Genomic DNA, 13,461 nt, shown 5'->3' with positions numbered 1-13,461 from the left:
AAATAGATAAGGCGCGTCAGATCCGGGACACCACTCCTCCCTCCCTTTCTAGAAAAAGAATGGGTGTATTTAAGCAGATCTTAAAATATGAAATTGTGGATCCATTAAAGGCTATGCAAATTGCCTACGTTTCCTAAAGTGCAAAAAGGATTGCCTCTCCAAATATATAGTTTAATTCTGTCTAAGTGATCACCTCTTTTAAAAACACACATCATTAAGGCAACTAATATTGCGCGCTGACTTATTGTTTCTTTTGCTGCTGCTGCTGCTTCTTTTTTCTTCCTGGCGTCCTGAGATTAATTTTTCCCTCTCTCCCACCCCCATGTGCAAACAATAAAATAAAATAAGAACTCATAGATAATGACAACCATTTCTCATGGTTGAATTATTCTTCCTGAACGTATTAAAATCGTATTCTTCTTTGTTTAATCTGTTCACGGGCATAAGTTGTTGCTTATATCCATATTTTATGTTGCTCTATAATATCACGCTTTATAATTTTTAAGCCGGTAGCTATTCTCCATGACAACTCGGTGTGACGTCACGACCGCAACTCTCTTGAATGTCAAAAGGAAGGAGGGGAACCATTGTACGGAACATTTCCGTGCCATAAAACCGAGTAATCCAAGTCAACCATAAAGTTCTTTAAACTGAACATTCTTTGGTGAAGTTTGCAGTGCTACCGGACCGTAATAGACAGTGCACAAGAGCCAGCAAAAAGCTCCCGTAGGCCCAACCAGCCAATAATATTGTTCTCTTCTCCACCATCAGCATCGGGGCCCGACGTCTTTTATTTTTAATTACATGGAAAATAAATAAATAATAATACGTTGCTAAATACACTCAGGTAGACAAGCTGTCAAACTCCGCCGCCCCTGGCTCTCACAAAATCCCCAGTTAGAGTTATTGATTAGAAGAAGCGCCTTTAATGGACCAAAATTTAACTCAGAGCTACAGTGGAAGCAAATGCAGAAGGCAACGTTGTTACTTGAAAATGATTGACCAACGTGCAGTTCCCCTTATGAGCCCCGAAAGTTTCGGACGTTGGAAAGGAGGTATAACCAAGAGATCTGGAATAAAAGAGAAATAGATAAACAAACAAACAGACATGGCATGCATGGCTTAGGCTGGGGAAGAGCGTGGGGAAGCGACATAAAGAACGTCAGAAAAGAACTTGAATCCTTTGCAAAGAACGGGCAACACGTTTATTCCCAACTTTATTTTAAAAGCATTTTCTCTTTCCACCCCTACCGTCACCAACATTGTTTTGCCTCTCTTAGAGCTGTGTTTTGACATTCCCCAGAATTCTTATCCCCTGCTCAATGTGTGTGACGTTTAGACTATTGCCTTCCCTCCCCACAATCCTACTTCCCCCCACCCCACTGCCGCTGTTTGAATACCCCAATTTGAAACCATTGCGATTCCTTTCCAGCAAGTGTTTGGACTGTGCAATTTTCAGTTTACAAATTTTCACTTTTAGAGCATAACACTGGGTGGAGTGTGCATGTGTGTGAGATAGAATTTGGCCCATGTGGTGTTTCATGGGGGAGTGGGGCAGAAACCAGAATTTCCTGGGGGCGGGGGGGGGGGAATTAACCTATAAACTGTTTTCCATTAGTTATGGAGTCATAGCAATGCCATCATAAACAAGCCAGGATTTTACCTAACCATAAGAGATTTGCATTAGTGTATTTTAAACCAAAAGTTGTGATTCTTTCTCCTTACAGTGAAGGATTTTGCAGGCCCAACTGCAGAAGCGGAATATCTCTGATAGTGGGAGGAAAAATAAAATGTTTTAGAAGGATGCAGGGCAAAAACATAACAAAAGAAAGAAGCTTGGATACTATTATTGCTGATTATTTATCTGCATATCTTGGTCAACAAGAATTAATTCTGTGTAGTTAACCCTCACCAAGAATAAAGTTTAAACAATGTTATGACAGAAATGGGGTGGAGGGAAGTCCTGAGTGAAGCTAGTAGTCTGCTAGTAGTTAAAATAATCAAAATGTAATTACTGTAATATAGGGGATGGTTCAAAACAGTGCCACCGTTATCGGTCAGGCACAATTGGCTTGTGGCATTTATGTGCCGTATATTCTGGGTTAGCTTTTTTAATATATATTATTCTTTAGTTATTTACAGGCAGAGGCAACATTTGATTAAGAAGGTTATCCTGTAGGAACAGGGATAACTTGAGTGCAAATACTCTAAATAAATAATTACAAGTTAAGAAGCTCCAGCCTGTAATAAATGTCAAGTCTAAAAAGGCCACGATAACATATATAAGGTGAGATCAGCTGAAGTGAGGTATCCAGCATCGAAGGTGCCATGTGTACAACAGCCTAAAAATCTGTGTTTCTCGCGTACGAACTTATGACCTCATTCTATGCTTATTTATTAATATGATTATCTGTCGTCCTTCTTTTTTCAATACATTTATACATAAAGTATTTTTTAGCAAAAAAAAGTGAATCATCAAGTGTGTCTTACTCTGAAGTGTATGCATTTTATGTAAAACATAAACATAAACATATATCGATCCATATACATATACACACGTACATGGCTGCAACAACAATTTGCCTCTTCAGCCTCAAGGTACACGGAATGAGTGGAGACTAGTATTACATACATAGATTAGATATGAGAGTCGGACACAACTTAACGACTGAACAACAACAAACATATTATAAATAATGTGTGTGAGCCATGGGTGTTTGCTGGCGGGTGGCAGTTCTTATTAATCTATCAATTAATAACAAACTTTTTCACAAGAGAGTGCAAGCTAATCCACCACATGAACAGTAAACAAACGCATTTGGCCTGGGGCAACTTTGGATGCATATTTAAAGCCAACCACACACAACCTGCATTTATGAATAAGCAGTTTTCTACACCTAGGCAACAGACTGGGTGAGAATTTGTGAAGGGTTGTTGGTTTGTGTTTTGGTTTGGGGGTGGTTTTTTTGGCTGCTGTTGCATTAACAGTCCCAGCTGATCACACTGTCATTGACATCTAACAAAATCCACCCTCACTCTCTCTTGAAACAAACAGACAAGTAAACAAATGCATGTGGATTTGCATTCTAGATCACACAGCAAAATCAGAATCTGACAGCATCTTACTGAACTTGCTTACAAAGAGAGAGAGAGAAAGAGAGAGAGAGAGCTCAATGATAGCTCTTGTTTCCTTTCAGGAATTAGTGGGGATAAAAAACACATGTGTTGAGTGTGCATTTTTGAAGCTTTTCTCTAAATCAGTTCGTCAATTTGCTAATTACAGCTGAGAGAGAGAGAGAGAATTCTAATGAGACATATTTTTCTCCTTTAACATCAGTGTGGGGGTAAAATCTGGGGTAAAAACAAAAAGGAGAAAGAGCTTATGAGTGAGGGGATATTATTGCAGCTTTCTGTGGGCTCTTTAACTCCAGGGGGCGAGTGGGGGGGGGGAAGACCCAACTGCTATTCAAGAACTACTCGAGGACTTCTGCAATTTTCACTGCTGTGTAGCAGTTTTAATAAAACATCTGTTCTTGCTTCTGCTGATGAGTTTACATAATTGTTTGCAGACCAATTTAACCAGAAAGAGTCCTATACATTTCCCTGTACATGTTTGCAGGAGAGGTGGAAAGGGGGAGAAAGAGAGAAGAGTTGTCTTCTTTGATCAAATGCATTCTAGGAACCTTAATAATGCTTTATTAAAATAATAATAATCTAAAGCCAGTAAGATATCCGTTATACCAAAAATATTATGTAGAGGAATGTGATTAATAGAACACTAAGCCTTGCCTAGATGTATATTTACTAGCGTCTTCCTTCCCATCTAACCAAATGTTAAGAAAGGTTCTATGTTAAGTTTCTTTGCGCCAGCTGTTTTCTCTTCTCTATAATTCGACCAGACTTTTAGGAGTTCTCTTCTGTTTAGAAAAGTAATAAAACACTCTACTTTCTCCACTCCAAGTCATTGGGTGCTTACACAGGTCTCTCCAAAACAGCTCTTTAAGACCTATAGAACCCACCCCCTTCCGCATCCTAACCCCCTTTTACATTTGTAATCATGTCATCTCAGAATGTTTAAGGGTCTGAGATTAGGATTATTATTAAAAATGTAACAGAGAGGCTACCTTCAGTGAATCAAACCAGTCAAGAAAGACAGAGGATGGGGGAGTGTCGAAGTTCTGTTACTTTTAATATATTTCTAATTTACATTGGAGTATTTTTATTTATTTAAAAATATTGTTATGCAGTCTAAACACAAACACACATATACACTGGTCTGAGAAGTCATTATTAAAAGAATATTGAAGAAGGAGGAGGAGGAGGAGGAGGAGGAGGAGGAAAGCTCTCCCTTCAATCAGTTCAGGTTAATTGTGCATTAAAAAACAAACAAACCTCCTTTAATTTATGTATTTTTAAAGCCTTGAAATGGATATCACTACTTTTCAGAGTAATTCGGGTTTAAATGAGCACCACTGGTTTCTATTTGAGATTCTATCATCTCTGCTTATCTGCCGACCTACCTATCTTCCTACATGTGCAGGCACATTAGATTCATTGTTATGTACATCTCTAAGTGTGTGGGTGTGTGTGGGAAAGGGCAACGTTTTGGTGCTCCCCCCCTTGCCACACACACCTATTCTCCCAGTGACTGTATATGTCTGTGTGTCTATAGATTCCCTGTGTATAAATGTGTTAAAGACCTGGGAAATGGAAGAAAGCAAAGCAAAGGTTATTTTCAAAATCTACATGTTATTATCTATGTTTACCTGCACTATGCCTTAAATGTGTTACAAGTTTAGGTGACAACTATTGCAGAATAGAAAAGGCATGTGCATTGAATAGGGAGGGACTCATGTCAGAAGCTTCCCAACAACCTACATAGCCTCTTGCTATCTTTTTATGTTCCCTCGTTTGTTTGTTTGTTTATTAAAAACAGGAAACTTATTTTTTCATATTGACACTCAAGGAACACTTAATGTTATACAAGTCGAATACTTCAGCCCTCTTTTTGTCAGTTGTAGTCTCGTTTATGGTTTTATTACTACCATTGATTACTTTGCTTTGTTGCACAGAGGAAAAAGATCATAAAATCCTTTGGCATCCGGGTTCCTGTTGGGGGGGGGAGAGAAATGTGCTCCCCTTCTTTCTCAACCCCAACGTTTTAGAGATACTTCTTCCAAAAGAGGGATTTTGTTAGGTTAGGAGCAAACATCATGAGAAATATTCTAAGCTCTCCAGATATTGGTCTGATTTCATTTTATGGATCATTCCACACACATTCTCTCTTTCTACCTTGAAAATAACCAAACAAAAGCCCCCCTCACATGTACATGGAAATAAGGCCAAGGTTTTCTATCCCTAATTGAATTTTTAAATAGCAAGCCAATGGAATGATGAAGGAACCTTGCTATATTTACAGATCAGCAGGTATATTTTACATTTAAGGAACAATTTATGGCACTGGATTGAAATTAAAATTAGATTAGCTGTCTTCATTTCAATTAGTGTGTCGGTGCAAATCCACCAGAGGAGTAGAATATAATCCACTCTCTAATCTAACTAAATATTTCAAGGGGAAGTTTTCTAATCAGCTACAGATATCAGGAGCCATAAATTTTTCCTCCCCCCCCCCCACCTTTTTTTTTCTTTTGCAAACGTAAACATGAGCTGTTCTTTCTAACAAACACCATTCCAAATGAAAAGGTAATGCTATGGGGGTTGTTGATGTTGCACATGTAAACAGTACCCTCATGCCATGAAAAATTACAAAGCAATATTCAAAAGAGAAACGTTCAGCTATGCCAAAAGAAGAGATTTAAGGTGGACTTTGAATTTTGTAGGGCCTACAAAAAAAATAAAGATCCCACAAAGTTCTTCAAATTCCAAAGTATAGGAATGCTCTAAAAGATACAGTATCTGTCCAGCTGTCACCTTGTTTCCCGTCCTTGCTTTCAAGATTGTCTTATAAAGAACACAAGCACTTGATTCCACATTTATTGACCAACAGTAAATTAGTAGAGGGAAAGAGAATTTATGGCTTAATATTTTATGCACACTTGAGATTTACGACTATAATTTCTGAGCTATTTGGTTGTTAGATATTATTAAGCAAGCATTTTCAAAAGGATACATATCCTGATTCCTGTTCTCCATCCTTAGGTTCTTTTTCTTTTCTTTTTCATTTTTCTTTAAACTAAATCTCTATTTGGACTGTGACTTTCTTTTTATTAAGTCTTTCTTTCTTTCTTTCTTTCTTTCTTTCCTTCTTTCTTTTTTTCTTTCTTTCTGTACCCCTCCCCCTTCATCCCTCTCCCACCCCTCCCCCGAACCATACTTACTATTTTTCCCCTCTTCTTCTAAACCATCTTATATTTAGAATTTCGAGACTTACTTTCAATGCATACTTAGTTTCAACTGGGGAATCAACACAAGCAAAAGCAATTTTTCCGTGTCTTGACATCTAGCTTCCTATTGGCTCACAGCGGGTCAGCTGACTTTGTCATTTTGTCTGTCCTGGAGTGGAGCCGTCCCTATAACAATCTAGTTCAGACTACAAACTGGAGACAGAAATAAATATTAAAGAAATCATACAAGCCAGGTATAGGGGGGAAGATATGAATTCCTATTTCACAAACCCGTCGCTATCTTGCCACCTCACCAGTGGTCAAGAGGTACTGCCCAACGTGGCTCTGAATTCCACTGCCTATGACCCTGTAAGGCATTTTTCAACTTATGGAGCAGCGGTTGCTCAAAACAGGATCTATTCATCTCCTTTTTATTCACCGCAAGATAATGTTGTGTTTAGCTCCAGTCGGGGACCATATGATTACGGATCTAATGCCTTTTATCAAGAAAAAGACATGCTCTCTAGCTGCAGGCAAAATTCTATGGGACATAATACACAAACTTCCATTGCACAGGATTTTACAAGTGACCAAAACAGGAGCACATCCCAGGAACAGAAAACTAGCATTCAAATATACCCGTGGATGCAGCGCATGAACTCCCACAGTGGTAAGTTTTACAGCTTGCAGAGATAAATTAAATAAACTGAACCATCTTTACGACCGTCTCCCTGGCAGAACAGGCTCAGCTACTTTTTATGGCCCCATAAAAACAATAATATAGCTTCCTCACAGTTGCCGCTACAGGCCTTTTATTTGTTAAGTTGTTGCAAGCAAATATGGCTTGTTATGCTCTTTCTAATTAAAAGACTTTGAGAGTGTAAAATATCTATAATAAAGTGCAATCAGCTCTGATTCCCCCCCCCCCCCGCGCTCTTTTTTTTCCTTTTCTTTTTTTGGATAGGGTGGTGATGGCAGTGAGGTATAGAAAATAGAGCTGGGGTAATTTTGATTTTATTTTTTAAACTGAAGATTCCCTGAGAGGTGAGAAAGAGCATTTTTATGAAGAGGGAAATGCAAAGTCTCTTGTCCAATAACAGGTTTGGAGATGGGGATTTATGAAGTAGCTTCACTTCATAATGTATGGAAAGGGTGTCTATTCCTAGTAATCAAAGCAGCATTCGAGTAAGATCTAATTGGATTTTTTTAAGGTTGCAGAAATAATTAAAACAACATGTTTTGAATCTTTTCAAATAAGATAGGAACATGCTTTCAATTAGACACCCCCACCCCCACTCCTTCTTATCCTCCCTCCATGTGTGCTGCAGGATTTTAATGGGTAGCGAGAGTAAGGAACAGAATTAAATTGTGAGTGTGTGTGTAGGGTGACAATAAAGACAGAGCATGGGGGCTGGGGTGGAGGGAGTCCTGGTTGATGGACTTCATTTTGTGTTTGTTCATGTATTTATTTGCTTATTGTTTGGGGGAGAACAAATCTGTAGCTGATCGTTTTTAGTTTGTTTGGTTTCCGAATCCATAGGGGTCGGCTATGGAGCAGATCGGAGGAGGGGGCGTCAGATCTACTCCCGTTATCAGACCCTGGAGCTGGAGAAGGAGTTCCATTTCAATCGCTACTTGACACGACGGAGGAGGATTGAAATAGCCAATGCTCTTTGCCTAACTGAACGCCAGATCAAGATCTGGTTCCAAAACAGGAGGATGAAATGGAAAAAAGAAAGCAATTTGAGTTCCACCCTGTCTGGAGGAGGTGGCGCTGGAGCAGCTGCGGATAGCTTGGGTGCAAAGGAGGAGAAAAGAGAAGAAACAGAGGAGGAAAAACCAAAGGAATGAACACTGACGGCTCAGCCAGCTCTCCCCCCCAAAAAAACACACGATCCCCCTTTCCCCCCCCCCCGACATTTCTCCTCGCCCTCCTTTCCATTCTCTATTACCACTGGCACAATCTGTACATTTGGTTACATTTAAGAGGAGAGAGAGAGCGAGGGAGAGAGAGAGAGAGAGAGGTGGACGCGGAAGACCTCCCCTCCCCCATCTCCCAGTCTCCAGCACTGATGCACCCAGTTTCAAAACTAGGTCCCAAATCGTCTTTGCTTTCACCCTAAGGAGCTCACCACCTCCTCACCTCCAGCCCCACCCACCCACCCTTTCTCTTTGCATCCGAGCCCAGTTATCCACCTTTGCATAAAGACTGTATTTAATGCAACAACAATAACAACAACAACCCCCCCCCCCGCCGCCGCCCTCCTCACCCACACCATTCCTTCTCCCTAGAAAGAATCTTGCTTGCAAAAGGCAGAGCACCCTGTAGGGGCTGCTTTGGGTTGGGTTGGGATCAACCATGTCCAAATGAACTCTATGCAGTTTCCTTTCCAAAATGATGGTGATGGTGATGGTGGTGGTGATGACAAAAAAAGACCATTGAATTGCCTACCCATTGAATATTGCCATGTGAAAATATTTTCCCTCCATCCCCCCTCCCACACCTCCAAGCTATGTCTACCTAAATATAGCATTTTCCAGAGTAAACTAATTGTATTTAAATACTACCTGGGGTCATTATGCATACTACAAACTGTGACAGGTCCTGTGTGAATATTTTTAGCTGTATTTGTGGTCTCTGTATTTATATTTATGTTTAGCACTGTAATGTTCAAACAGTATAAAGTGAATGGAATTCTATAGCAAGTAGGGGATTAAAAATAAATAAATCTTGTGTTACACTCTCTAACATCATGTATAAAGGTCACGTCCAGAGGACTATGGTTGAGTATTTAATAAAAACTGGATATTATTTTTAAAATTTACTGAATGGTTTCTGAAATTCAATGGGGACGACTTCAAGTGGATGAGTTTTGCACAAGACTTCACGGATTCTGTGAATGTTGCTTTTCTATTCTTAACCGCCTCTCAGTATAACTCCAACTACCTTTACTCAGAAGTAAACAGGGTGGTAGGAGAAAATAATAATTTACTTCCAGTTAGGTATGTTTAGGATCGTTTTCGAAATTTTCTTTCCACTAGACCATATAGATCACTAGAACACGAACACGAACACACACACACACACACACATATAAAAGTCCCCCCTTTCCTACATCTCCTTTACATGAAATCCCTGTTTCCATATCTTCATGTGTTAAAAGCTCAATCAGAAGATTTTTATTTCATGATTTCTGAGGTCAAATAATTGTTTAAGAACATTTATAATAATAATAATAATAATAATAATAATAATAATAATTTAAAACTGAAGCTACCGAGGTAACAAACGGGGTGGTGGTGGGAAATAATTTTGGGGGTAGAGCCTTACAAAGCGCAATTGACAACAATTCCCTGGTCTGTAATGCGCACATCAATGTTACATTGCAGCTTAGGCTCAGAAATGGCTTTATGTTTAGCTCAGAGGCATCTCTAAGCCAAATACAGACGTCTGGGAGCTAAATCCTGGTGTATGGATGCATACATTTGCTCGAGAGTCTTAGCTTCCCCTTTAACGTTTTGTATTAAACCATCAGGTTTCAGTTGAACAAAACAAAAGGCCAGTCGTAATACTGGAAGCCCAGACTTAACTAATTTCATATCCCGGCTTGCCCATGCCCATTGGAAGGGCTGTGGATTATCTCTATTTCTGTATGTCCCCCAAACCTAGGACATTTCGTACAGAGATCATCTACATTTTAAATGCAAATATATATAATATGGAGGAAAGGAATCTATATGACGACTTTTTAAAGATGTCTGATGCGATATTTCTAAATGCCCCTCTCCCCTGAGCGAGTGATACTTTAAAATAAATGTTTAATACGAGCAAAATATGCTAGAAGGACTTTTAAAAATGTCCATTGAATTAAAATTAGGGGGTTTTAACCCACCAAACCGGGATAGGAAGGCTACATCAGTTGAGTTGGTAGGAGGGGAAATAAGGTATTTATAAATTCCACAGGTCGCCCAGTGCTGTTGATGTTTTTTAAGTGCGGAGTAAAGGAGAAAGAACATCCTCTTCCCAACAGTTTCCCTAAACACGCAGGAAAAACTGGATTTATTTCTCAAGAAAGCCCTGCAGATCTAACCTCGTGTTTGCAAGCAGTAAATTGCAATGAACAAGGGAAGCATTGGCACATACCTTTACCTACATGGTGACACATACTCCCCAACCCTTTTAAAGAGGCTTCTCACGTGTCCACATACATACATACATACATACAACGAAAAACAAGGTGAATATTTATACATTCACCCAGGATACATAGATGATTTATGGGAAGGCCGAGTTGATTCACAGCCTTCTGTGGACACACACACATATACACACACTGATTATCATCTCTGAAAGATACTGCACTCGAAATATACAGACACGTATACAAAGAACAGAAGATTGCTATAGCGTAGGTTTCCATCTGCTGCGGATGTCTGAGCATAAAAGCAGTTCCATGCGACTTAATGCATGCATCCATATCAACAGAGCAGTAGATGGATGCATGTACATAAAATTCCTGATCTGAGGATACATATAGAACACACGGAGTTTATTGCCTGCAACGTATCGGATTCTCTGCTATACTAAGGATAACTAACCCTAGAGAATTCGAATCCTTCACTTTGTCACCCTGCTTGAATTCAGTGCAGATGTGATGCTTCCGTATCCATTCATTGACGATATGTGTCTTACACTAAATCCACCCAACAGGCTCATGTGGAGCTGATCTGCACACATGTATACACATGTAAAGGCATCACCATACTTCAACTGTATCGCCTCGTGGAATATCCGAGTTATACGAAAGGAAGTATTATTACACGGATAGGAAAGCCATACTTTACATCACCCCACATCAAAGGCAGAAAATTTCCTATGAATTGCCTTGGGGGGGAAATTAGCTCTTGTCTTCCATCCCGGCGACGGCTTAGGGGCGTTTGTGCGCGTTGTTTCACATTCATAAGCCTCGAGCGTTAGCGGAGGGGTAGTATTTTATGAGACGTCATACCCCAGACCCAGCACCAGGTGACGCTACAGTCTCATTGTCTCGGTGTTTTGAGTGTGGGGCCCTTTTTTTTTTTCTTTTTTTTTTGGGTTTCGTTATGCCAACATATCACATACGTTTCATGGGCTTCCATCAATAACCTCCTGGGGTCATCAAGCCAAATTTATGACTGGCCAACACCGTCACGTGATTCTATTTAAACACCCCATATTTGGGCAGCGCACATAGAATAAAGAAAAGAAGAATCTCCACCTATAAATTCTGCACTTTAGAGAACAAAAAACCCTGAACTTCAAAAGGGCCACAAATCAAGCCTAATCAAAGGGGTGTGAGAGAGAGGGAGAGAGAGAGAGGGAGAGAGCGACTGGGGGGGGGAGAAATATAATTCTTGACATGAGTTCCTACGTAGCCAATTCCTTCTATAAGCAAAATCAAAATGTTCCTGCCTATTCCATGCAAAGTTATGGGAATTATGGATCTGTGTCTGAGGTTCAGCCATCCAGGTATTGCTACAGTGGGCTGGATCTGAGCATTACATTCCCTTCTTCTGGGGCTTCCAACTCTCTGAACGGTGTGGACATGTCTTCAACCCCCAGATCTAACCCCGACCGACCTTCCTGTACAGTCATGGGATCTTCAGGGCACACTTTAGGCAGAGACGACCCGACTCCTCTAAACCCAGGAATTTACAGTCAGAAAGCTGGTGGTAACAACAGCAACAACACGCCGCTGGAAGATAGATCTAAGAGCAGTGGGGAAATCAAGAGTGAGCCGGTGCAAACAGCCCAGCAAAGCGGGCAGTCAATGCAGCAGCACCAGCGCCAGCAGCAGCAACATCAACAGCCACCACAAATATATCCGTGGATGACCAAACTACACATGAGCCACGGTAAACTTTCGCTTCTCGATTTTGTTTCACAGGATTTGCCTTGGTTTTATAGGCCATACGGGGCAAATAATAAGGGGGGGAAAAAATCTGGGGTCGTAAATTTTACGACTAAGGCATCAATTGCTCGTAAAACTGTCCACTAAAAGGCTTAGAGGCTATATACGCCCAAATTTATGACGGCATAATTGGATCATAGAAACAAAACGGGTATAAAGGCAATATTCCATTTGGGGGGGGGGGCGCAGTAGGGGAGAAGGGGAGATTTTAAGGGGGAGAAATAACTTGAAAACGCGCACATTCTTTAATAGGAAGGAGAGGGGCTGATGGTTTTTGCAAACCTTTCCACATCATTCCCTAAGCCATGGCTTTGCCTCCTTCCTAATCTAGGAAATGGACGACTGGATATAATTTCCCTTTTTATATACACTTCCTCATGGTTTAAGTGGAAATCACTTTCTTAGTGACTAACGTTAGCTTGAACTCAAAACTTTAATGACAAAGTGTTGGAAATCTCACACCTCGATTTACCATGAAATATAAAAATGTAGCCCGGGGTAGAATTGCCCCATTCCCCCCTCCAAAAAAAAACACACACCAACCCCTCTCTTTCTCTCACTCTCTTTCCTACATTTTGTTTTCCCCTTCTCTTAAATTCATTTATTATTATTATTATTATTATTATTATTATTAGACTTTTTATTCGGTGTCTTTTATTTTCCAGAAGCAGATGGCAAACGTTCCAGAACCAGCTACACTCGTTACCAAACTCTGGAACTAGAAAAAGAATTTCATTTTAACAGATATCTCACTCGCCGGAGGCGCATAGAGATCGCCAACAACCTGTGTTTGAATGAGAGGCAAATCAAAATATGGTTTCAAAACCGGAGGATGAAATGGAAGAAAGATTCCAAATTGAAAAGCAAAGAGTCTCTCTAGGTAGAAGTCTGGGTTGTGCTGTGGTGGAGAAGTCAGCTCGTCTTGACCAGAGCTGCTGTTGTAACCTACCTTGAGAGGGGGAAAAAAAAACTTTTCTTTGGGAGGTGGGGAAAGGGAAAGGGCGGGGGGCGGGGGGGGGTGTTGCAGACTGGACTGGACTACATACTCTTGCAAATCTATCAGACAAAGGCGTTCTCTTATTAGTATGCAAACAGACCCTCGTCTTTAGCTTCAAGTAGAATTCAGTGCAAAGCTCTCTGGAGTTTTGTTTTTTTTTTTATCACCC

General features: G+C 40.3%; 2 protein-coding genes across 3 annotated transcripts; both read left to right on the top strand.

The window, feature by feature from the left end:
* Positions 1-6,614: 6,614 nt before the first annotated feature.
* HOXC6 (homeobox C6) lies at positions 6,615-8,195 on the top strand. Of its 2 annotated transcripts, none has more exons than XM_084832293.1 (2): positions 6,615-7,014; positions 7,885-8,195. In XM_084832293.1, exons 1-2 carry the CDS (start codon positions 6,615-6,617, stop codon positions 8,193-8,195), a joined length of 711 nt encoding a protein of 236 aa, XP_084688419.1. The 2 variants fall into 2 exon arrangements, with proteins under 2 accessions (XP_084688419.1, XP_084688418.1); XM_084832292.1 differs by having other exon boundaries at positions 7,861-8,195.
* Positions 8,196-11,724: 3,529 nt separating this feature from the next.
* Positions 11,725-13,175, top strand: HOXC5 (homeobox C5). The gene is made up of 2 exons (XM_084832294.1): positions 11,725-12,239; positions 12,961-13,175. Exons 1-2 carry the CDS (start codon positions 11,744-11,746, stop codon positions 13,173-13,175), a joined length of 711 nt encoding a protein of 236 aa, XP_084688420.1. The 5' UTR covers positions 11,725-11,743.
* The last annotated feature ends 286 nt before the right edge of the window (positions 13,176-13,461 follow it).

This window comes from Heloderma suspectum, chromosome 2 (assembly GCF_057233095.1).
Source record: "Heloderma suspectum isolate Gila_16-S chromosome 2, 16-S_ref, whole genome shotgun sequence".
In the NCBI taxonomy this organism is placed as follows: Eukaryota; Metazoa; Chordata; class Lepidosauria; order Squamata; family Helodermatidae; genus Heloderma; species Heloderma suspectum.
This window is presented reverse-complemented; position numbering and strand designations above follow the sequence as displayed.